Genomic DNA, 26,264 nt, shown 5'->3' on the forward strand with positions numbered 1-26,264 from the left:
ATTTTGTTGCAAGAAATTAAATAAAAGGGTATTTTCACTATTAATATTTGTTTATTATGTTATAGGGAACTTTTTTTAAGTAGTTGTATTTCTCTTGGATTTTTTTTTTTTTCCGTTGGGTTTGCTGGAATTTTATCTCACTATTTTGGGGCATTTTATTTCTCAGTGTGGCAAATGAAAAATGCAGTTTATTACTGGAAGAGATGATGTCATGTGTTGAATTTCCATTGTGTCCAAGATGTTTTCTAATGGGCAAATCCTCAAACATATAACAAGTATTCTCTTTATACTTGACTCCCTGGATGCCACCTACTGGGTGGCTGTATTTGTTCCCTCTGATAGATTTACAGGTCTCCTTGTGATTAATATAACCTTACAGAATTTGATAGTTTGAGCTAAAGGGAAAAATGCTAAATCTCTCTTTAGGTAGTACCTCAGTAATTTGGATGGAATAAGTACTTAATAAGTATTCATTGAATTAATGAGTGGGAAATTTTTTCTTAGACATATTCCCATACTGAATATTAATATATACAGGCATTTAAGTATCTTTTATTCCAACAGGTCTCTCCACTCCCCCAGATTATATCATAGTACATTCTTTATTTAGCTCATCACCTCTGGTCAGTGATTTCTCTATTTCAATCGCATTGGACCTACATGTATTTTTAGATGTGTAACCTTGGGCAAATCCCATCTTGTCTCTTGGTCTCCCTGTTGATGAACTGAGTGTGAGCACCTAATTCGCCAGATTGTCATGGATAAAAGAGTTAATATATGTTAAAAAAGAAAGAAAGAAAGAAAAACAGAAAACCTACTTAGAACAATGACCAGTTACTGTCCATACCACATTAGTCGGTCAGTTGCAACCGTTGGTTGTCTATGGATAACAAGAGCATTCTGTAAGCATTAATTGGCTCTATGGAATTTATAATAAAACATGTTGCATATATTCTTATATGAAAATTGTGTTACACATCTTTTATAAAACAATGTCAGTAAATTTTATGGCAAATTTATGTGTGGATACATATGCACACAATATTGTTGTTGGTTTAAATAATTATCTCTGGGTATCATGGCTTCCACTTTTGTCCCTCAAGCTTATGGATGGCTCTCTAGCATATGGATAATGTCTGGATGTAGCTTGCAGCAGATGCTGTGGGTATCCTACCCAGATCTCCTTTACTGGGCCAGTGAATCCATCTCCCAGCTGCTGTGGGTATTAGTGGCTAATGACTCACACCTGTACCCTTCTCCAGAGAACTGCTCTTGGCTGACAGTAATTGCTTCAACCAAATATGTCTGGGAGATTATGAGATCAGGCTCCAGCGCCCTCCTGTTCTTCAGCAGTGGCTTGTAGCCAACGACTATATGGGAGTATAATAGCCTAGCTTCCTAACCTCTGGACTGGACAACTTCTGTGGTTCAGTCCAAGCTCCAGACTTCCTCATGGAATCAAGCTAAAACTAGATTTCTGAAACCACATCTTTGTCAAAATCCTTTGCCGATTCTGGCTTACCTCTTTCACTCCTGGTTTCTCCTGACAACACCCCATCTATAATCAAGTGCATAAAAAACATCAGCTCAGGCCCTGCTTCTGGGTAACCTGAACTAAGATATTGCTAACCTCAATACCCCTGTTCTTGCCCTAGTTTCACCATCACTTATGCAACCAGTTTTCTGTATTAATTAATCTCTGGTTTAAATTTCCTCTCTTTATTTTTGTTTTGTTTCCTCTTTGGACCCTTCCTGATAAAAAAAATCAACCTGTTCATATCCCTTGTCTTTGCACATTTAAAGTTACTCAACCTCAAATAAATGCCCCTGATTCTCTTACATACCTGGTTATTTCAGTATAGTGTAATGGTGAATATCTCATATTTTAGGTTCTAAAACTTGCTTTAAAAAGTTAAACCTTAGTCAGTTATACCTCAGTCAGTTATACCTCCTTCTCCCAGTTGTTGTAAGAAATATTTGACCTGTTCTTTGTAAAACAGCACTGTGCCTGGAATATAGGAAGTCTTTAATAACCAATAGCCATTTTGTTACTGGAATTAATCTTTTAAATTATTTTCTCCACTTTGGGTGAGCTATTTCATGTCTTTCTTCCAGAACACCTAATGAGTACCTCTAGGATAGCCCTTTAGAAACTATATTAAAATCTGGGTTTTCTCATTTGTGAAGTCCTTGACAAGCTGCGCTATACATAATGCATGTCTTGTAACTGAGAGCTACTGTTCTAATTTCTTTGTTCTCACTCTCTCTCTGTTCTTCTTTCTCCTTTTCTCTTCCTTCTGCCCTTTTTCTTCTTTCTGTCCTTTTTCTTCTTTCTAATGCATGAATCTTCCCTTCATTTCTTTATCTTCTATTTTGTTTAAAATATATGTAAATATATATAAATTTTATATATATATTTATATACATATATAAATATATATACATATATTTCTGTTTCTCCCAGAAAATATGGGCTTCTTGGTGTTAACCAATAGTGTATTAGCTCTCTAAGGAAGGAAGAGACTTGATAGATAGCATTTGATGATTTCCATGGTAAAAAAAACTTCTACCCTGGCCAATTTCAAGTTACCAATATGAAATTACTGAACACAGAGTTGGGAACTAATACATAGAAGTGGCTTTTGCCAGCCAGTGCACACCAACTTAATCTTCACTGTTTAGATCCCTGACGTTTATTTAGCACAGTATGTTGGAGACAGTAGCTAAATGTTCAATGAATGACTAAAATAATAACTGATTAGCACTTACATGCATAAAATTGGTGAAATTTCTTTATCTGATTTTCGTTATATATTCCCCCCTACACACACCACACAAATTGCTCATTCCCTTCACCAATCAGTATAATAAAAAGCAGTCATCATGATGTAATAGGAATGCCCATACCCTTTCTGGGCAGGTTGATCAATTCAGTTGCACATCCTGACTTTGTGATTTACTTAGACACATGGTGGGATCACTCATCTCACCTCTCAACCTCTCAGCTTCAGTTTCCTCAGAGAATGGGACTGAATAATCTCTAAAATTCCTTCTAATCTTCAAACTCAGAAAGCTTAATTAGTTTTGTTTCCTTATTTCCTCTTCATTATTGCATTAGACTTTTGAGTTACACATTGCACTGAATGTTAAACATAAGATGTGTTGTAAGACATGTCCTGCCTGATGAGGACACGGTGTCTGTTTTTATGAACACCTACCTCAATCTCATCAAGCCCATGAGTGTGCTCATTGCCTTTTATTCTTTCCCATGGGTTATGAACCCTAACAGATTAATATAAATATACCAAAGGCCAAGATTTTAGTTGTTCACAAATTTCAGCACTTTGACACATGAAGTTATTGTACTAATAATTCTCTGGGTGGAATTAAACAAGCCAGCCAGCAGCCCAGCCAGGAGTTTGTCTTAGTCTACTTTATGTTGCTATTAACCGAATGCCACAGGCTGGGTGATTTATAAAGAAATTAAATTTATTTATTATAGTTCTGGAGGCTGGTAAGTCCAAGGTTGAAGGTCCACATCTGGTGAGGGTCTTGCTGTATCATGATGTGGTAGAAACATCACTTGGTGAAAGGAACATGAGGTTTCGGTCTCTCTTCCTCTTATAATGAATCCATTTATCTCTATCATGAGGTCCCAATCTCATGACCTCATCTAATCCTAGTTATCTCTGAAAGGCCCACCTTTAAATACCACCAATATACAATTTGAGGATTAGGTTTCCAACATCTGAAGTTTGGGGGCTACCTCAAACTTGTAGTACAGTGCTATTAGAAAATATCACCAAATAATGATGATATAGATGCAAATGGTGTGGAAGAAAGCCTTAGGGAACATCTGCTCTCTGAGTTATGTCCATACCCAACTTGTAGGGAGTGTAGTTCACTTAGGAATATGAAGCAAAGTCAGACAACATTGTTTTGACTTGAAGTCTAAGAAGTATTATCCTGGTTCTTTCTTGTGTCTTTTGATATGGAAGTACAAAGAATGACTTAAACATTTGCATTTTGTTAGCCACATCTGCCTGTTGGCTCTAGGCCTTTGTTCTTATCCATCACAACCTCTGTCTTTTCTAGATCCCTGTTCTATTCCATACCACAGCCTTTCTTTCATACTTAATTTTGGTTCCCAGTAGGAAATACTAATGGGGACATTTTTCAGTTTCTGAAAGCTATTCTTAAAAAGGGATATTTTTTTTTTCTCTTTTTATGACAGGGGCTGATAATATCCGGAAATACTGGAGCCGTTATTACCAAGGATCTCAAGGGGTAATATTTGTATTAGACAGTGCCTCTTCAGAGGATGATTTAGAAACTGCTAGAAATGAACTGCACTCAGCTCTTCAGCACCCACAATTATGCACTTTACCCTTTTTAATATTGGCCAATCATCAAGACAAGCCAGCGGCTCGCTCAGTACAAGAGGTATGTTTCATTAGCATTGGCAACTCTTTGTCTACCTTTTTGTTTGTTGGACTATTGCTGTCACATTGGAATCTGGAAAGATGCAAACAACTAGAGATGTTCTGGTTACTTAATGTTATTTAACCTGCCGACGTAATTCCTTCTCCTCTCCCACAGTTTTTCAAGAAATACATGGTGCATGTTACCATGCATCACTTACCCTTAAATGTCTTGTTCTTGCTCCTCTGTAATGCTTGCTGTTGACTAGGAGCAGTGGGTCCTACTCTGTAATCAGCCAAGCTAAAAATTGATGTCTTATCTTTTAAGTTCCATGCCACCAAATACCTTTTAATACGAACCACTCTTTATTTTCCTCATCTAATTTTATTTCTCAGCTCCTATAAAAGCACATGACCCTTCTGGGCAAGTAATTAGTGTCTCACTCAGCCAAGCTTCTGATTCGATTCATGGTACTAAAGTAATAACTTATATAAATAGTTTCTAAAACTTAAATTATACTGAGTTATAAGCCAAGTATAATGAAATCAAAACTCTTGATGTATTCTTTACACCTGTAACTTTCAGGATATATTTCCCCCTCTCCTTCAGAAAATTGTGTGCTTCCTCAAGTGGCTTTGGAGTAAGATGGTTAATAGGAATGTCATTACCTTTAGTCAGAAAAATGAGCCAAGAACATAACATGTTTTAACTCCAGACCTTTCTCACATTTAGAGTATGACCCATGGCTAATAGCTTTGTTCTGGTGTCTGGCTTCTCACCTATAAAATGGGAATCATGCAAATTATTTTAAGTAACTCACATTAATTTAGGTAATTTACTTTGTAGCTTAAAGTACTGAGTAGAAGAGGAACCATATATAGGCAATTTTCATTTGTTTTAGAAAAATAGTAAGGAAGGTAAGAATTATTTCAATTATTAGAGTTTTCTCATCTATCTTTATTTGCTTCATTCAGAATTAACTACTACCTTTTTTGTGTATAGATTTTAGAAAATATAATACAGATAATAAAAATTAAAGCAAAAATAGCAATAAAAATAGAATCAGAGAGGGATTGTTGTACAGATCTCCAGCATTGTGAGTGTGGTGCCTTTCTGTGGTGCCTACCTCAAGACCTTAGGTAAATCTTCTAACTTCATACCATCAGGTTTTCTATCTATAGAATGAGTATGATGGCATGCAATGGTGGATTGCTATAGATATTACCTTAGTTTATGATTATAAGGTGCTTTGCTGAAAATATATTGTTATTCTGATAGTTGTTATGAGAAATGTTACATATGTGTGTATTATAGAAGAGAGAATACAACACATTTGTATATATGAAGTATTAGTGTGAAATCTGAGACATGATGAAAGTGCCATTATCATTTCAGGTGATTTTATTCAAATTGGAAGAATATCTGACAAGAGATTTTCTTTTTATTTTTGCTTTTAAATTATAGAAACTATCTGTTTTCCTTAGACATAATATTATTGAGACAGATGTGTTATTTAAACTGAATATTTGACTCATAGAAACCATCTGTAGGAATTAAGCATTGTTACATTGAGTAAAGGAAGCTTTTAGCAATTAATTGTTTCTGAGTATTCCTTGTGTGTGTTTGCTGAGTAACTCTTAGGAAAAGAGAAAATATCCCCCCACCCTTTTTGTGATTAATCTTTTATTAAGACAGTTGACCATAAACGTAGAAGATCATAGGTATGGTTTGAAGATTATTCTAAACTTGTATGTAGTAGAGGATGAGACTTGATTTTCCTTTTCATCTGTATCAATTTCACTTTTCCTTAAAATATTTTCTTAGAATGGAATTTATATAGTATGATTTTGAAGATGGTAAAGCATTTTTCCTATAGTTCTATAAACATATACCATATGTTAGCCACTTTGGATTACTTTTTTGGAATAAATGCTGTTGCAAATCTTGAGTTTTATGGAAGCATAATGAAGTGTTTACATTTACCTTGGTCCAAAAGGAAAAGAAGCTTCCCATCTTTCTCATTTCTTGATGGCAGAGAAATTTCTCTGTCTAGTGTCATAAGGGCCTATTGAAATACTCTGTCATGTTGTAAGAATTAAATCAGTATCTTATTGTTAGCAATAAAAATGGAGTTGTGAAACTGAATCTTCAGTGTTGTATAAAAATAACCCCAAACTGGTTGGGAGCAGGCTTGGGAAGAAAATCGTTTTGAGAACAAAGTCATATGTTAGTTGTCATGTGTAAAAAGATGTGGTCATCTTTTTATTATTCTTTCTTTCATAAAGGTATTATCTGTTCTCAGCCCTACTGCTTGTAAACATTATATTTGCACCTATTCATTTGTGTATACTTTTTGAAATTTCCAAATGCTAAAAAGATCATGCTTTGCTATGCAAAATATCTGTGAATTTTAGGCAAGATTCTGTTCGTTAAAAATCAATGAAGGTGCATTCAGCTTATCAAAAAGTACTGAACCACTCTTGGGGTGCAGTTATGAAAACATGAGTCATAAAGGCTTATTGACCCTTCCCCTCTGTCCATTGAAAATTACTACATTTTATGCTTTATGCAGAAAATGTGCCATTATTTATCCATTGCTGGAATAAAACTTGGAATTCATTTGCTTAATTGAGGAATGAGGATGCTGTTGACCTTAGAAGTGAGTGGAGCCAGTGAAGCCTATAGGAGAAAGCAGAATTATCACTGAGATTCCAACAGAGGATAAACATCCTCAGAGAGTTAAGTATTTAGTCCCCTCCCTACAATGAGTGTTGCTGGGTTTATTGGAGCACTATGTTAAGAAAGGACAACACTGATTGAAATTACTCTGGAACCCACAGGCAGAGGGCAGCCTGCCCAGTTATTTTGGTGTCCTTTCAGAAGCAAGTGGAATCTTGCACATGGCATAGTTTCCCTTTCTGTAATATACCATTTTTTTTCACTGAGTCAAACTTACCAGACTCTTAAGACTTTGTGTTTTGATAGTGGAAACATGTATTTCTTTTTTAAAACAAATAAGGGTTTTTAACAAAAAAAGCAAATACTGGGAAAAAGAACACCCTTTATATACTGTCTGAAAGCCAAGCAGTTCTTGCAACAGATGTTTGTTGTATTCACTTTGGGGAGGTGTAGTTACCACAGTTTTCCAGAATTTATTCATATCTACTATTTTTCACTATAGAAAACACACTAGAAAAATCCGTAATTATGCCAAGTGGCCCCTTGATACATTAGGGGAAAATCTGGCCTGGTTTAAATGATAAAGCTATAAAATGAAAAATCTTAAGGGTAAATAGGTTGACTTTTTGTTGTATTGAGTTGTAATTGTATCTATTTTTTTTTTTTTTTACAACTCCCATAGGAGAGCATACTTCAGTTCTGAAGTTATTTAATAGATCAGGAAGATTTTATGAGAAGTTAAGTTGATATAGCAGCCAATAATGTAATCCTATTTTCCTTCTGCATAGTTGCTGATTGTGATTCTTTTACCTCCTGTCATTTTAAAGTCTTATTTTCATTTTATTGGGTATTAGCATGTCATATAAAATGACACATTTTGTTAGCTTGAAAGAAATAATCATATTTTTAGCAATCTCATCTGATTTGATGTTATCCATCTCCTTCATCTAAAAGTATTTAAGTTTTTCAGAAATACTACCCCATAAGTCCTGAGTTGTTAAATATATTCTATTAAACCAAATATTAGTTGAAAGATACGGTAACGGTGCAGCATATTCTGGAAGCAGAGTTATATACCACTGATGATATTGGTTCCTTGGCTCCTTAATTATAGCATAGGAAAATCCTGCATCTAAATTAGAGTGTCAATATTAAAGTTAAAACTTGTGATCAGGCAATTTCTCAGTTTTCATGCAATTATAATTCAGCTTGTTGTTATGTGCATAGAAGTTGTTGTTTTACTTGGAAAGAATAGAATGTAAACGTGAGAAGAGTATTTGCAAGTATTTCTGTAATAATGCAAACATTACTGGGTTTTTTTAGACCTTGTTTTGTTTTAGTTATAAGTGTTGAGATTTTTTTTTTGAACAATGCATTCAATATTCAGTGTATCATGAATAGTTTGTTTTCATTTTCTAATTTGTATATATCTTCTGGAAGAAATTACTAGTACATTTATGGCAGTTAGCTATCACTTTTAATTATAATTTTTCCATATACTATTTCTACATAATGTACTTTATTCTTCTTAATGTGTGTCACCAAATAATAAATCTCTAGTTGAAAACTTTTATATTTATATTGCTTGACAACTGATCAGTTGTTTTTTGGTAGCTCTGTGAAGTAACAAATATCTTCTTTGATTTTACTTGTCAATTCATTTATTAGAAAATGCAACACACTTACAGAATCACATAAAATACTTAGCTTGATTTAATATCACTTTTTGTATATGGAGAGAAATGTGTGTGTGTTTGTAAAATAGTCATTGGGAAGTAAGGGTCATATACTTTAAATCTTAAGAGTTTTCCAAGTATTTTGACCTGCCCCTTGGCAGCATTTTAGAAACCCTGATTTAATTTCACATACAGCATGTACATACCTATGGTGTGATCATTCTGAAAACTCCCTTATGGGACATATACTTATTTTAAAACAATATAAGAAGTACAAGTTATTTGTTGTCCTTTCCATACAGATGTCCTCCACACTGTTAGTTAAATCCTGGGGAAACAAGTAAGAGGGTTTCGAAGTCAGTCTTCTACTGAAAAGATAACTATCTTTTGAAAATGTTTACTAACCTTTAAGAAAAGCTGAATTAGCAATCATTTCATTAGTTACAAAAATGTCAAATGTTCTAAGTGTATTTTAAAAAGCAACTTAAAAGCTGAGAGTATTAGAACAGCCAGAATATTTTGCTTATTGTATATTCATTTGAGGTTTTTTTTCTTTTGATATACATTTCTTGAGAAAATTAATTTGATTACTTGATTTCCTTAATTTTACACATATCCACCTTGATCTCAACATTCTTCCCTCTGTACATCTGTTTCTTACGTCCACTAGGTAACATGATGAGAATGTGCTATGGCCACTGAAAACCAGTAAACGTCCCACTAACAAGTATGTAACAAAATAAAGGTCCATTTTATTATATACTTAGATGAGGTCACCAAGAAATACGTTTCAAAACATGACAGTGCACGCTCCAAAAAGAATTCTTTGTGTTTCATTATAAAACCTTCCATTCCTTTCCACTCTCCTCCTGTATTCAGTATGTTCAGGACGTCATTGTATGTAAATGTGGAAAATTTTGAACCTGCTTTCTGAGTCTTATTTATTTTCTTTCTTTCTATCTATCTATCTATCTATCTATCTATCTATCTATCTATCTATCTATTTGCAGATGTTTTCATTGTCCTCTTCTCCCTCTTCTGACTCTGCAGTACTTCTCTCCCCTTTCTAGTAGTTTACATCTTCAGATTTGACCCTTCCTTCCTGTTTCTCAACACATACCAGAAAAACAAACTTTCTACTTTACCTGGTACCCATATTAAAAACTACTATTTTCTAATACTTTCTGGAATCAGATGGAACTCCACATCTCTTAAACATTAATGTGCTTCATAATTGGATTCCTTTTTCTTTTCTCACTCACGCCTAGCTACCACCCACTGTTCCTATTTCCCTGAGAAAACCACCTCAAGATTGTGTCACATCCTGAATGCCTGTGGCACAGTTAGGTGGCCCCTTCTGATTTCCCTTGGCATCCTAGGCTTGTCCAAATCATACTATTAAATTTAATTGCCTGTTAACTTTTCTGACTACCCCTTAAGACTGTAAGCTCCTTGAAGGACAGGAATTACGACTTGTTTATGTCTCTTTACTCGATATATGTTGTTTGAAGGAATAACTCCTTCTGGGTCTTATCATGCATAGTTTCCTACTGGCTTTATGCCATCGACTTTATCCAGATTTCTGTCTCCTGTCTTCACTCAGTCTAACTCAACTGTTTCAGTCCTTGAATATAAACATTTTTCATTTTCTTCCTGATATTTGAATATTGCTCAGGAATAACATCGTCCACAAATCCTCACCATTCTGACCATGTGATTAGTTCACAAAAGTTTTGATCTGTTAATTGTCATATTTACAAATATTTGTCTTATGTATTTTTATGTACTTATATTTGTGTGTATCCACTAGTGTTCATGTGTAAGAGTATAGTTAGTTATTATTTTCCTCATAAAATTCCTCATAGAAAGTGGCAGGTCATCTTGACCAAGTATTCTTTCAATGCTTTTTTTTTTTTTTAATAGTTACTCATTTTAACTGTATAGAGCTTATTTCATTTGCTAGCATTGCAAACTGTCTTTTACTGTTTATATTTCTCATGTGGAGAGTAGTACATAATAAGCTCTATGGGAACATAGTTGACAGCTTTAAAGAAATGAATTCAATTTAATAAAAACAAATTGAGCCTTTAAGATCATGTGTTACATTAATGAACTTGGATATTAAAAATTCTCATACTTAAAATTTTTTGTGTGTACATGTTTTTATATTTTATAAAGAATCATAACTAGTCAAGGTAGAGACTACTTTTACTGAGCAATATGATTTGGCTCATTTCTAGTCTTCTTGAAGCAATATGGATTTAAGTGGTAAGTGTTCAATGTTACTCTTTACATCTTCATTTCAACTTTATATTTTATAAAAAAAATTAGTATTTTATGATTTATAAAGGTAATGAATGATTCAACAAAGGTAATGAATGATTTTGAGGCAGAAGTATACAGTAGTGCCATCTTTTGTTTTGGGGGATCTTTAATTCCTTTTATTAGCTATGTTTTTCATTTGCTAAAGCAAATTCAGTTATACATTCCATAGCTTACAAAGTTAATAAAACATTTGTTGAGTTAAATTAATTTGAAAATAGACACATAGTTAATGTCAGTAAGGTGCTTTGAAGATAAAAAGCACAATAAGCGTTAGTTATTATCATTATGATAATTATTATCATTATTATTATTACATAGTGTCTGCTTAAAAATACCCTTAGTTGCTCTGGAATGGCTGAGCCTAATGAGAGGGGTTAATCTACTGGATTTTGTCCAGAGTCAGGATTTGAGACATAATACACTGAAGATTTTTTTTTTTCAATAGATCAAGAGTTATGTTTTTATTCTTTCTCCTAAAATTCAAATAAAATTCCTTTTGACTCTATAATGCAGAAGTGTTGGAACTTATTTTGAATAATTTGAAAGCTTTTTTCTATAATCTCTAAAAGGATGTCTATAGGTTTTAAAGGGTTCTGAAAACATAGACATTGATTTCTATTCAAAGACCTTTACCTCTTAGTTTACTATTTCTGAATTGTATAGAGCTCAAAATTAGAATTCTTATTTATGGAAAATACTAGGCCATAATTATAGGAAGAAGATATAAAAGCTTAATTATTATAAAAATAAGCAATTCTATCTTTGGAAAGTTATAAAATAACTATAACTATCTGTATAAATTAACCCCAAATAAGAATATCTTAAGGAGAATTCTTAGAGGACTTAAGGATTTAGCAAAATTTCTTAACAAAATAACTGCCCGGATTGGCCTTAGGAGTGACAAAGATGAAGGAAATATTGAAACATTTTAACAGACATGTATGAAAGTCAGCTGTCCTCCCAACCTCATAATCAGTAAGGCATTAGTGACATGTCTGAAGAAGACATTCCCTAATATTATTGCAAATTAAGTAATAAAAGACCTCAAGAGAATGAAAAGAGAAAAGGTGCCTGGAGCCAATGAATTACAATTGACAACCTAAAGGCAGTTGAAGAACCAATTGCTAGAGTGATTGCAAAGCTATTCATAATGTGCAGCAGACAGAGCACACCAGAAAGCTGGAACAATGCCTTCAGTTCAGCAATATTGCTTCAAAAGAATGGAAAGAGGGGAATGGGAAGAGCCACTGACCCTGAGACCAATTTCCAGGCAGCTGCACAAACTATATACTGTAATTAAAGGTTTTGACCAGTAATCACAGCAAAGCCAGACTACAGAAAGTCTGGGGAAGCAGTAGGGTTTATAATGAGGCAGGCATCCTTAACCTAAAGCATGGAAAAAGCAGGTAAGAAAACCAGTGCATTTCTGGCAGTGACTTTAAAAAGGCTCAACTGTGTTAGCACAGATATGAAAATCACATATTTTTTGGCCTTCTTCCTTTAAGAACAAAAACCTGGAATGAAAAATATCTGCTTTCATCTTTTGAGATGAATAGAATACTCTGATACTTGGAAATGGGCACTTTCGTCTTGCCATTTTATTTATTTTCTCTACCTATGAATTATTTGTGCCTTTGATGAAAACAATGAACTCGACATGTGCAGTGGTAAAAACAGCAGACTCAATGTGGCTTAGAAGCAACCACTCTGTAGTATATGTTGGCTCTGATAGGAAGGAACTAATCTATACCTGAATAATTTGCCTATAGAACCTCCCCATTTTGTTTACTAGAATCTCCTATCTCTTGTTCTTTTTCTTTCTTTAGTGATAGCTCTTTATATAGAATTATATATTTAGCCACACTCTATTGTTTATACATTCTCAGAACTACCTTGAGTATTTTTATTTGGAGAAAATTGTTATCTACTGGTTTCAAATGAAATTAGGATTTAGACTTTCAGTATCAATGAGAAGGTGTTCTACAAGGTTCTTGTGAAGAAAAATAGCATCTCATTTTCGAGGTGCCACATGGTTTTCTCCTGACTGGGGCTATTTTGGTCTTTGCTGTGTTTTTAATATCACACTAATAGTGAAGTTGAGAATTACTTTTATACTAAAAATTTTAAAATCTAGATTTGTACGCATATAAATCTTTCACACACACACACACACACAATTTATAAGTTTTCTACTCAACTGCAGCTGGGAAGAGTTAAGTAGAGTTTCATTTTGTTATATGTAGGCTTACAAATAAAATAGCAACAGCAACAAAATTCAGAAAATTCCAGGTGTCTGGATTCAGTTGTGCTGAGCAGGGTATATAGATCATATTTAGCTCGTGCCACACCTGAAATAAGATGATGAGGTTTTTAAAAGAATGCTCTATGAAGAATGTTTAGATAGTAAATACCTTCATAAAGTAACTAGAATCATTTTCATAAATGACTTAAATCAAGTGAGCCTCTGGGAGGGAGTGTCTATGTATGAACAGTGAAAAAATCTGGAGGTTGCATAGAAGAATATAATTGTAACATGTAGGATTTTATGAAATATTTGTTTTTATACCATGGTTATGACTAATAACTTGTCAAGCCAAAACAAGTCTTTATTGAAAGGGGCCAGAGTGGAAAGTCTGGGTAACTTGTGTACAGTTTAGACATGGAGAACAAAGAAATAATGAAATGAGAATAAGAGCTTGACCAGGGAATCCTTGGAGAACAGCTGGTTGAAGAGTTACAATTGTTTTTTTTTTTTTATTTTTAATCATAATTTTTTTTTAATTTTTTATTGTTGGCTGTTCAAAACATTACATAGTTCTTGATATATCATATTTCACCCTTTGATTCAAGTGGGTTATGAGCTCCCATTTTTACCCCATATACAGATTGCAGAATCACATCAGTTACACATCCATTGATTTACATATTGCCATACTAGTGTCTGTTGTGTTCTGCTGCCTTTCCTATCCTCTACTATCCCCCCTCCCCTCCCCTCCCCTCCCCTCTTCTCTCTCTGCCCCCTCTACTGACATTCATTTGTCCCCCTTGTATTATTTTTCCCTTTCCTCTCACTTCCTCTTGTATGTACTTTTGTATAGAAGAGTTACAATTGTTAACTCTGCTGTAGAAGAAAGGTACTCTCTCATCATGTTTTAGCATAGTGCATTGAAGAGAAGATTGAATAATTAGATGGATCCTGAAAAAATTGGCCTCAGAAAGATCTTGATATAGAGGTATAAATTATATACACTTATACACATTTATTGCTGTTATGATTATTATGCAGAAGCAAATAATTATACCCCAGGCATTGAGTTTTCAAAACATTAAAACACAGATTCCTAAAAAAGAGGACTTTTTTCTTGTCCTATATAGATTGATATTTTAATCAATACTGCAATAGTTTCATTTAAAGTGGTACTTGTGAATTTTTTTTTGGAAAGTTGTTTAAATATTTGAATGATTTAAGTGTGTAAGCATGTTTCTTGCATGTTTTGGTCAGTAAAACAATGGGTACCAGTTTCTCATCCTTTTATATTAACTCATGTTTTTCTTTAGTTAAAGTTGGGCATCCTTCTGGTGCCCCCCCCCATTAATTAAGTCTGGCTTTTTCAACGACTTTATATTAATGTCACTTCTTAAATGAGGAAGTGAAAACAGGTAAAGCATGAGGTCACCAGGTTGCTTGCCTGTTATTGTTCATGGAAGTCTGAGTATCTCAGCTATGTCTTTTATACATTTCCAGAATCTCTTTGTTTTCTTTTCATATTATTGAGGTTTTTTTTAATTTTTTGACTGAACTGATTCTCTGTGCTAGGAAAATGCAGTTTTTCTTTAATGATTGTGAATTTTGTAATGCCCCTTTAATTATTTAGAACATGAGTTCTAGCAATTTAGATGCAGAAAGTAGAGTATTTCATTGAATTTATACTAAATCCATGTAAGGTCATAGACGTTGCATTTTGGTAAAAACCCTTGGTATGAATTTGTAATTTTAAAGTTTTGTCTGTTAGAAATGGAATACAAAAATCCTAATTCTTTTTGTTATTTTTTCTTGTTTGGATTTTAGTAAGATTTTGCCATATAATTCTTTAGCCACAGTAATGCTGAACTGGAAAATATACTGTAAAAAAGTTAGGGCCATGTTTTTCAAGATGTTAACGAGTTTACGTTCATTAGAATTATATTTAGAATAATAGCTCTTCTACTCAATTTGTTTACAAATATGTATAAGTTTGTAAAGAATCATAGTTGAGATCACTTGATCCTTTCTCCATCAATTAAGATTGTATGACTGACATCTTCTAGAAAATGTATATCACTTTTGTTTGAATTTCCATAGAACATTATACAACCTAAAAATCCATTAAATCCTATTTTAATTAACAATCTGAATGATGAATAAAACCACATGGTACAATTTTAAGTAGGACCAAAGAGTATACAGTGAAAAGTAGTTCTCCTTTCTGCTTATGTGCCCTGCTCAAGATTTAATTTACAGCTCTCTTACCTTATTGCAAGACTTTGAATGTCAAAAGGTTAGAATACCAATTTAATGAATTTTGCTTAACAACATAATGAAGTATGCACTATATATTAATTAATGTAATTATCCTAAAGATAGTATTTCTAAGATACTTTCAGTAAGATAATCCATTCAAGAAAAATAGTTTTAATAAAACTATTAAAACTTGTTACCGTGGTTTGAGTTCTAAGCAGTTTATTGTCACTTGAGGGGAAGGAGCTTAGAGGAACCATATACTCTAAAATCACAAGAAAGATTCATCTGTGATCATATTAAAGTCTGAATCAAAGTAGTCATACTTTATTTAATTTTGAAACATTTCAAATATTGAAAATAATATAACAAACACACCTGTCCATCCATCACCCTGGTTTAGCAAATGTTGGCATTTAGTGTGTTTCAGATCTTTTCTTTAGAGAAATAAATCATAAATGAAGCATTTAAAACCCCTTCCCCTGTCTTTTTCACGTCCTCACTCCTTCAAAAGTAAGTAATAGTTGAGTGTGGTGGTGCACACCTGTAATCCCAGCTACTCAGGAGGCTGAGGCAGGAAGATCACAAGTTGCAAGCCAGCTGAGCAACATAGCAAAACCCTTTCTCAAAATAAAATACTAACAGAAAGGTCTAGGGATATAGCTCAGTGATAGAGTGCTTGCCTATCATGCCTGAGACTCTGTATTCAATGTCCATTATTGCCAAACATAAGAAGCAGCTGATGTATATCTTTATTGATAAACATTTTAGTTTGTTACTAAATATTCATGTGTCTCTCAATGATACACAAAAATGGTTTATGTGATAATATTTACATAAGCAGAGTCTTATAGAATATATTTTAATGTACTTTTTTTCATTGTCTTTTTGAGATTATCTATATCTTATTCATTGATTTTCATTGATATATTGTGTTCTAGGGCATGATTTTGGCTTACTTTTATGTGTTCATTCAGTTACTGATAAAGTTTCAGTTGTCTCTGGATCTTTGTGATTGTAAACAAAGCAGTTGATGAATATTGTCTCACATGTTTATATGTATATACATGCAAGCATTTCCCAAGTATACAGTAAAATTGAAGTGTGGTGTTTTTTGTTTGTTTGTTTGTTTGTTTTGGTACCAGGGATGCTTAACCTCTGAGCCATATCCCCGGCCTTTGTAAAATTTTATTTAGAGACAGAGTCTCACTTAGTTGCTTAGTGCCTTGCAGTTGCTGAGTCTGGCTTTGAACTCTGAGATTCTCCTGTCTCAGCCTCCCAATCCACTAGGATTATAGGTGTGCGCCACTGTGCCCTGCTACTTGCTGGACATTTAACTTGGCACTTTGAATTTGGAGATGACAAACATTAAAACTCTGAGGTCAGACAGTCTAGATTTAAATCCTTCTTACTATTGACCTGCTGAGTAATATTGGGCAAAAATTGTTTCCTCAGCTGTAAATAGAGAGAGTACTGGAACCTGCTTCATGGGAGGGGTGAGCATTAAATGGGGACTTGGCCCATGGAGTCCTCTATCAGCATTGTTCCTGTCCTTTACCCTTCCAGCAGGGTGTCTGTGAGGATTAAATGGGCTAATGTTTGAGGAGGCCCTTCTAACAGAGCCTGAGACAGTAAAGGCCAAGCAAATGCTTGTTAAATTCCCCAAAGTAAAGCAGGACAAAAAGCAATAATGTAAGTTATGCACAATACGTTCATATACTTTTTAAAATATATTTTACATATTTATACAAACATGGAGTATATCTCATACTTTTGAGAGTGTTTAAATAATACATTCCAAATACATAGAAGAATATAATTCAACAGAATGAAAAAGCAATGAAGGCCTTATACAACCTTTATAACTTGTTAGATCAAATTATAAGTAATTAATTTACTTTCATTCACAATATATGACACTCTTGTCAAAAACTTTTTTTTTTTCATTACTGAGTGGTTAAATGTACTTTTATGAAGAAATCAGGAAAATTGGATCTTTTTGTGGTTTGCTCTTGTGGGATTTGATATTCCATCTTTAAGATGTTCCAGATATATATATTGCCTTAAGTTTTAATATGTCAGTTTGCAGTACTTTAGATTAGGAATGTCTTTTTTAAAAAGTACAAAAGCAGCACTACAGAGTGCAAAACTTTGAAAAGCATAAAAATGAGGGATGTGATGAAGAGGTATGGCCCTACCTGCAGGTTTCTGTGGGCTCCCAGAAGCCCAGGGATCTGCTTTTTCTACATAGCATGTCACTTGTGTGTTCTCGTGATGTGATTGACAGCCTTGTTGTTGCCCCTCTTTGAAGGTGCAAGAGGTTACTGAGATGATTTTAGAGTGTATGTCACACCAAGCCTTTCAGATTTAAATAGAATCTTCTCAAGCATTAAAGGTGGATTACTTTGTATTACTTTTATTGCTTTTCAAGTGTTTTTTTGGAAATATTTAAGAGCTCTCCTAAAAACTGGATTTCCTGGAGTGTGTTTTCTTTGGGGGAAATTTTAAGGATTCCTTGTAGACTTTCCAAAAGTCTAAAGTTTAACAACCAACAGGACCTGATTGAAACAAATTACTTAGTTACAAAATGAAAACAGAGTGTAAGAGAAGGAAACCCCATCGTATCTCTATATTCCTTATAATAAATCAGACCTGTGTGTGTTTTTAACAAAAACGAGGGTGCGCTTTTTTTCCCCCTTCATTCTCAGTTTCTTTTGATCATTGATCTGGGTGACCCCACGCTCAGGGTTTTTTTTCTTCATTTGACATGGACAGATTTTTGAAGTATAGCTCTCCTTTGGGAACCCCCGGCAGTTCCACTTGACTAACCTGTGATCTAATGAGCAGTAATGCCGGGTTACAGTGGCCATTTTGTGTGCTTTGGGGGAGGATGGCTAGACAGAGAGTGGGAGAAAGGCATGTCTGCAGAGAAAAGAGAGGCTGGGTGATCGAACAGTGTGAAAAAGACTTGTTAGCCCACATTAGTGTGCCTGATTTACTTCACAACAGGTCAGGAAAGGCCAACAGCAGGGTTGTTAAATTGCAAAGTTGAAAATCCTTGTATTAGAAAGCTTTCAAATCTCTGAAAGCTATTAATCCCAAAGTTGGTTTTAACTCACCTTTGAATTGCAGCAAACAGAAGCACATCCAACTTTCTTCAGTCATGCATATGTTTATGAAATAATTATGCGACCCTAGATTCTTTTTTTTGTTTGTTTTTATTGCTACAAGTTTTAAGCATCCTGTCATGCTTGGCCTGTTTTGCAGCCAGCTTGGATGTGAAAGAGAAGCCAAACTGAACAAGGTTATCATACTTTTCATGCCCTGTGTTCGACCCTTAATGAGGTGTCCATCCTTTCTCTTTGGAAATGATGTAGCAGTGTGTTTGTGAATTCAAATCCTCATAACTGGAGATTTGTCCTTCTGCATCCACACTGGTGTGTGTGTGTGTGTGTGTGTACTTGTTTGTGTCTTCCTTATAGAGTATAATCAAAATGTTAATTGATAAAATAAAATTAGCTTTTAAAGTCCTTCTTCTCTTTGCCTCAGGCTTAGCATATCTTACATATTATTGTTATTTCCACCTTTTAGGTGAAAGAAAATCGATAATTTACCAAAAGATAACCAAGTTTCTGAAGCTTGTCACGAACCTAGAAGTGACCTTGAATTTAAAATTTTTCTTCTTGCATATTCAAAAGGACTTTGGAGTTAATATACTACAAAATTTTCTACAGTTCTTGATTACAGTACTCTTATTACAATACTACTTTTATTTGATTACCATTTTTGTAAGAATAACCAATAAAAGCCATCTTCCTGTGGAAGTGCCAACTTCTTCATTTTATTTAATGTATGTGTTTATGTATATGTAAAATGTAAAGCTTTGTGTTTGAGATAAAAATGGAAGCCAAAACAAATGGTAGTGTTATTGACTAATTGTGACAGACATTTGCTCAAGCTTCATAGGTATTCCTTGTGGAGGGCTATGGAATGTGTGCCTGTGAATGTGCTTTCTTTGTGCCATAGTCATGCCCAGAGATGGACTGGCCTGTTCTTAACATTGTTTCAGGTGCTATGGAGAATTTAATTTAGTGGGATAAAGATACAATCTGTAAACCTTATGTAGTGACCAGTATATGAAGACTAATCTATAGAAACAGGCTTACTTGGGGCTAGGGTTGTAGCTCAGAGCACTTGCCTAGCATGCCTGAAGCACTGGGTTTGATCCTCAGCACCACATAAATATAAATAAATCAAGTATTGTGTCCATCTACAACTAAAAAAAAAAACAAGGAAACCAGCTTACTTGTTGGTAGGCCTTTTTATGTTCAGCTTTCAAAAATGGCTTTTCCAAACATGAAAAATACCTTGATTCAGAATTTTAAGCATATTTTAGTGTTTTAAAATTCATACTAGTTATTTAACAAAAAGTTGTGGTGGTTCTGTTGACTTTTTTTGCACACTTACCATATGTCATGCACTGTGAAAGGAAGCATAAAGACAAATTGGAGGGTTTCTTCCTTAATTCACCCACCTGGAACAGATAATTACCACATAGTATATAAGAGCCATTGTAAATACGTTAAGAATGCTATGGGAACACAGAGGATAGGCTGGAATTAATATGAACTAGCACATAGAGTGGAAAGTATGTTTCACATACATTATATTGGATCATTTTCTCCACTGTCCTGGGAAGTACGGTGTTATCTCCTTATCTGTTTTTATAAATGGAGAACCCAAGAGCCACAGAAATGAAGTAATGAATTATGCAAGATCCAACTAGTGACCTAAACTCAAGTCTTTGGATTTCAAATCATATGCTTTTTTCACTTCATCACAGCAACCTCCTGACAGTAAATTAACATGCACACATTTTATTAATTTTATTTTAAAATTATAATTTAATTTCTTTTTGTACTTTGAAGACTTCAGTCAAGTATTTTCTCTTTGGATGTTTCTTGCTCCTTGGACAGGCTCCAGCAGCCAATTTGCAGACAGGCCTTTTTTTTTTTTTTTAAATGAGCTCAGTTGAAATGAGAGTAATATATTGTAGAAACTAAGCCAAGTGTGTTTTTATATATTTGTGAAATGGAGTGGCTTTTGTGTTCCAGCGCTTGGGGAAGAAAGCCTACTGATTTGATCGTAACTTCTGTCCTCTGTCTTTGTTTTTAGAAATAACACAGGGCTGCAATGGAGAGCTAATGGCACCTAAAGCCATTTCTGTAAACACCCAGCTTCCTCCCTACACTTTCCTAGCTGTAACCAGCTCTAGAAGCTCTCAGACTCCTTCACTCAAGTGTTTACTCACTCATCAATTTAAGAAATGAGAGAAGGGAAAGGAAAAGTAGGAATGGGATCTCTGAGGACAGAAGAAACAACTTAAGGAAAAGCATAGAGACATAATACAATGTGCCATATTTTGGTAATTGGCAGCCATTCTAAAGATAACTACAAATTTTGTAGATGTTAAACCTTCCAGTGCTTAAAAGGGAAACAACCAGTGCAGAGTTAAAAAAGCAGCCCTTGCAGTGGATAATAGTTCCCTTTCAGAGCACATCTTATTGAATACCCTCTACCATCGAGGTAACATGTGACAAAGGGAAGACAGTCTGGGGTTGTAGACCTGCTCTCCTGACCTCAGAGTGGCAATGGATTCCTAAATTCTTCTCCCAGGCTTAAAGAATGCTTCACTTCAGACCTGCTGAAAGACAGAGGCATCAGAAAATATTTAACTCTCAAAAAATTTTATACTGTTGTCTTCTTTCAGTCTTGTATTTGCAATCCATCTCTATTTCAGAAATAGTTGATTCTTTTTAAGAAGGCTGATCTATCTTTTATCAAGGCAGCAAATGTTCCCTGCACAGGGATCTTTGTTTTGATTATTGATGTATTTATATGTGCCTAGAGTAGCTCCTTACACTTAGTAGGGCTCAGTAAATACTTGTCAGATAAACAGATTCATTCAGTGCCTATGATGAGCCAAACAGTGTTCTGTGTCCTGCATAAAGAATTGTTAGCCATCCAGACCACATTTTTGTCATTATGTAGCACTCCAAATGGTCGTTTTCATGCTTCATATGTAGAAATGGGTACAGTGGACCATTTAATGATGGTAATGAATTATTAATATGATATTTCTAAAAATGCTTTCAATATTTTACTAGAGTATTTCATAGAAAATGTTAATAGTTATAACATTCAAAGTCTCTACATGCATTTTATATCCTTTTTTTAAAGTGTTGTTATTTATCTTGTAGTCTCTGTGTCATTGTTTGCTTTCATGCAATATTGGCTCTTAGTTGGGAATTTTCATATTTTATTCTTGAATTAAAAATCCTTACTAGTGCCAGTTTAAAACATAAACTGTGTATTTCTGGCAAAATTTGATTAGTAGAATGGTTCTTTTTTTCCTCTATACCTTAAGAAGTAGAAGTACATTTAGTGTATTGGGAAAATGTGGCAACTTTTAAGGCAATCTCAGTAAAAACCTAGACATAGTCTAGTCTTAGAAGTCAGAAATTTGGTGAATATCAAGATGAACTGGTATGACATTTGAAAAACAGGTGGTAAATGTCAAAAATGTATCTACCGGCCCAGTATGGCAGATATGCATGAAGCCTGGGGAACCACTGTGTCTCTGGGGTAATCATCAGAAATGCCTTTCATCTGTTCCCCTCAGCATTTCACTGCCCAAACCCTGGGTAGAAACCTTCACTCTGAGACCACACTGAAAACATCCGTGCTTCAGGATGTGGATTTTAAAGACTGTGTATATGTGTGTGCATATCCATATAAATTATATTTAAAATCCGTTTTTATAGCAGACTCTTTATATTCATCAGGATACATTCCAAACTTTCCATCAATAGTGAAGTCACTTAAATATGGTATAATATTGATACTTATGAGAGGGAAGAGCAAGTTAAAGACATTTTCGCACATTTTCCAGAGATCACACTTTCTGGCTCTCTTTTTTATAGTGCTGGAGATTGAGTCTAGGGGAGCTACATCCTCAGACCTCTTTGCTTTTTGTTTTGAGACATGGTCTCATTGACTTGCTAAGCTGGCTTCGAACTTGTGATCCTTCTGCCTCGGGCTCCTCAATATCTGGGCTCCCAGGTGTGTGCTGTCACCCAGCCAGGGATTACTTTCTTGCTTAAGAAGTGTGATGAGCTATATCAGTCTTTGGATGGGCAGCAGATGTGTAAGAAGCACAGTTTTCCTGGAGACCTTCCCTCATACCTTCTGCCTTGAGAATCAGAACATTCACTTAAATCCAAGCTTTTTATTTTAGAGAAAGATAGCAGGTGAGTAGAGGGTTGGGGCCACATGCTGCCCAAGTTTTCTCAGTTCATGTCAGGTCAGATTTTGGTACCTGATTTGGTCTCTGAGTAGCCCCATCAGGATCCAGAGAACACCCTGGCCCAGGTATTTGGTTCAGTGCCAGGATGTCTCTTAGGTGTGAGTTGAGCTGTAGAGAATTCACCTTAAAACAGTAAACTCCCTAGATAAGTTCTCTGAGCAATCTGCCTTCAACAATAGACAGACACTATTCGCAGTGATTACCAAGAATTCAAGTATGTGTTCTTTTCAGCAGTCAGGAGCTGCATCTTTAACATCAAAGGGTGGCCTTGTGTCTGTCACTCATCCTTTATGAATACTTCCTTTATGTGTCTGCTTGTAAATGTGCCCATGATATATGTGTATCTGTTATGGGATGAAACTCTGAAGCAATAAGACATTTTAAAGGCTACACCAAAAGTATACGAATGCTGTCTTCTGCTGATCACAGAGACTTAAAATTCATGATAGCAAGGCACTGTGGCACACACCTGTAATCCCAGTGGTTTCAAAGGTTGGGGCAGGAGAATCGTGAGTTTGAGGCCTCAGTCTCAGCAATGTAGTGAGAGCCTGTCTTGAAAGAAAAACAAAATTTGTTTTAAAAAGAGCAAGGAATGGAGCAATGTAGCTCATTGGTTGAGTGCCCTTTGTTTCAGTCCCTAGTACTGGGTGGTGGTAGTGGAGGGTCCATTATAAAAAATAGACAATATCAAATAATGGATGCATCAAAATTCATTATATATTATATATTATACTATAGGGAAAAGTGATGTAAGGTGAAAGGGTAAATATGGATCTTATTTTTTTCTATTTAAAATGTGTCAGTTTGAAAATTCATATAAGATTTTGTAGAATAAAGATTGGCCTAACAAACCTCTGGATTGGTGTTAAGTTTAAGATTAGGGTCAGATACCTCTGGAACCCAGTCCATTAACAGGGAGGACAGCCTGGGAAGCTACTTTTTTTTTTTTTTTTTTTAAGTTTCAGTAGTCTGTCCACGAGCCACATGTAAGTCCTCTGTCACCTGAGGACTGAAGGCAGAAGACCTGGAGTTTCTGAAGGTGAACGCTTTAAGGAGTAATGCAGGGATAAAAGGGTTGATAGATCCTACATCCAAAATGAATTCCAGAAACTCTCTGCTTATTTCAGCAATTTCTCCCTTCTCTATTAAAATGGTCACCTGAGTTCTGGCATACAAGAAAACCTCTAGATCTTCTTTGTTTTATTTTTATTTTTAAAAAGTTTTGTTGTTGTTGTTGTTTGTTTTGCAGTGCTGGGAATTGAACCCAGGACCTTACACATGCTAGTCAAATGCTGTACCACTGAGCTATATCCCAAGCCCTTTGGTTAATTTTTAAATAGATTACTGTATATTTCATGCCTGGTCACCCATTTCATTATGAATTTATCTAAAACTATGGATATGTGTGTATCATCCATCCATTTATTCTCTTATTTAATATGTATCTGTTGAGCATCTACTTACATAGTCCTGGTAAATAACATTTACTGTTTTGAACCAATCATCTTCATCAATGAAGGTACTGACAAGAATATGCCAAGAATTCTAAAGCCAAATGTCAAAAAGAATTCCAAAACTATTTTGGATATCACGTAGAGTAAGAGTAAGTATTTAGTATAAAGCTTTATAGGGAAACTACTTTTGTACATGTAGTTAAGCGTTCTGACATAAACATGTGTAGATTCCATATCTTTTTTTTTTTTTTTTCAAAGTTTCAGCAGTCTGTCCACGAGCCACATGTAAGTAGCTAGAGGCAGGGGAGGGAGAGGAATGTGCGGAAATGTGTCTGACTTGGGATGTCTCGTTTTCCAGAATCCCTGCCAAGGGCTGGCAAGCCCCAAAAGGCAGAGGCTGGCACTGTTCCCTGACACTCTCCGCCCTCCATGGCATACCCCATCAGATGCCTGTTCTAGGCGTGACCTAGATTCCCTAGCTGGGACCAGTAGAGCCCATTGTACTTTTTTTTTTTCTTTTCTTTTCTGTGTTTCCTCATCTCTTCATCTCAAGTTTTGCTCAGCTATTATAGAAATACTCCAAAGTCCTGTGCCAAAATGTGTCTGCCCTTCTTCTCCATGGCACAAGCCCAACTGTCAGTTGACAGGTGGGCACACCACCTGGGGAACAGTTAGCTTCCCATACCAGATGGAGTTTCACTGGTCCAGGAGAAGGCCCACAACTGGGTTGCTGGAACAGATGCTCTGCAGACAGTCTCTGGATTTGTTTTCCTCGTCCTGCCAGTGCCCTACCTTGTCTCTCTGCATATGGAGAGATAAGTGGAGCTCTCTAGTGTTATAGAAGATTTCCAGGCTCAGGGTCTCTCTCCTGACGTCATTTTTGAGTAACAACATCCAGCCCTTCAAAACCCCAGAAATAAAGTTTCTCTGAAAACAGAGATGTGTGTGACTATGAAATTTGAATAGCGACCTTAGAAAACATAGGTTATGAAAACATTTGGATTAGCTTTTGCCAGAAGGTTGTTTGGCTGGTCTTAGGAGTGTTGACACTTTAATGGGCTTTTTTCGCCTCTCAATAGCACAATTTGGATTCAAATCTATTTACGGTAGATGGTCATACATTAAAGAAGTACCTTTCAGATTTCCAGTGTGGAAGAAAAAAAATTTCCCCCGTGGTCTGATACATGTTCTTGTTTTACTGCAAATAATTGGAGAAATGTGAAAGTGGATTCCTCTGATTTCCAACCTAGTGGTTAACAATTTTAGAGGAAATTTAATCTAGTGAAATTCTTGTTTTCAAATAAGAAAATACCAGTGTTTTCAGTCATGCTTTTCAGCCATAAAACATCTGCATTTTGAAAAATACTTCATTGGTTTTAGTGAAAGGAGTCTAATCTCAGCCCCAAGGGGACTGTCTTGTTATAGCCTCTTGCAGTTGTATTGCACATATGTGTTGCAGCAACAGTGTTTGCAGCAATATATTTTTTCTTCTCTTCTTACATTTCCCCCTTAATTTCTCTTTTTGTGGTGCTGGGAATTAGACCCAGGGCCTCACACATGCTTGGCAAATGCTCTATCATCAAGCCACATCCCCCTCTCTGCAGCAGTATTTTCTTAATCAAAACAGGGTTCCATTGCAGACTTATTTTATTTTCTCAGCATTTTAAGAAATTTATAATTATCTTCTTTTCCGCCCCTTTCTTTTTATTCCCTGCCTCCCCTTCCTTCTTTCCAGTGGAAAGAAATGAAAACTATAAGGTGTATGGACTACATATTAAAGAATATTATTAAAATGAATACCAGTGTCCCCACCACATTAAGAAATAGAACACCACCAGTGCCTT

General features: G+C 35.0%; 1 protein-coding gene across 1 annotated transcript in view; it reads left to right on the forward strand.

The window, feature by feature from the left end:
- Positions 1-26,264, forward strand: part of Arl15 (ARF like GTPase 15) — a 397,137-nt gene that overhangs the window by 192,559 nt on the left and 178,314 nt on the right. Inside the window, exon 4 of the mRNA XM_027938132.2 lies at positions 4,235-4,443. Within this exon, the coding sequence (XP_027793933.1) occupies positions 4,235-4,443 (209 nt within the window). The remainder of the gene's footprint in view (positions 1-4,234; positions 4,444-26,264) is intronic.

Source organism: Marmota flaviventris, chromosome 5 (assembly GCF_047511675.1).
Source record: "Marmota flaviventris isolate mMarFla1 chromosome 5, mMarFla1.hap1, whole genome shotgun sequence".
Taxonomy (NCBI): Eukaryota; Metazoa; Chordata; class Mammalia; order Rodentia; family Sciuridae; genus Marmota; species Marmota flaviventris.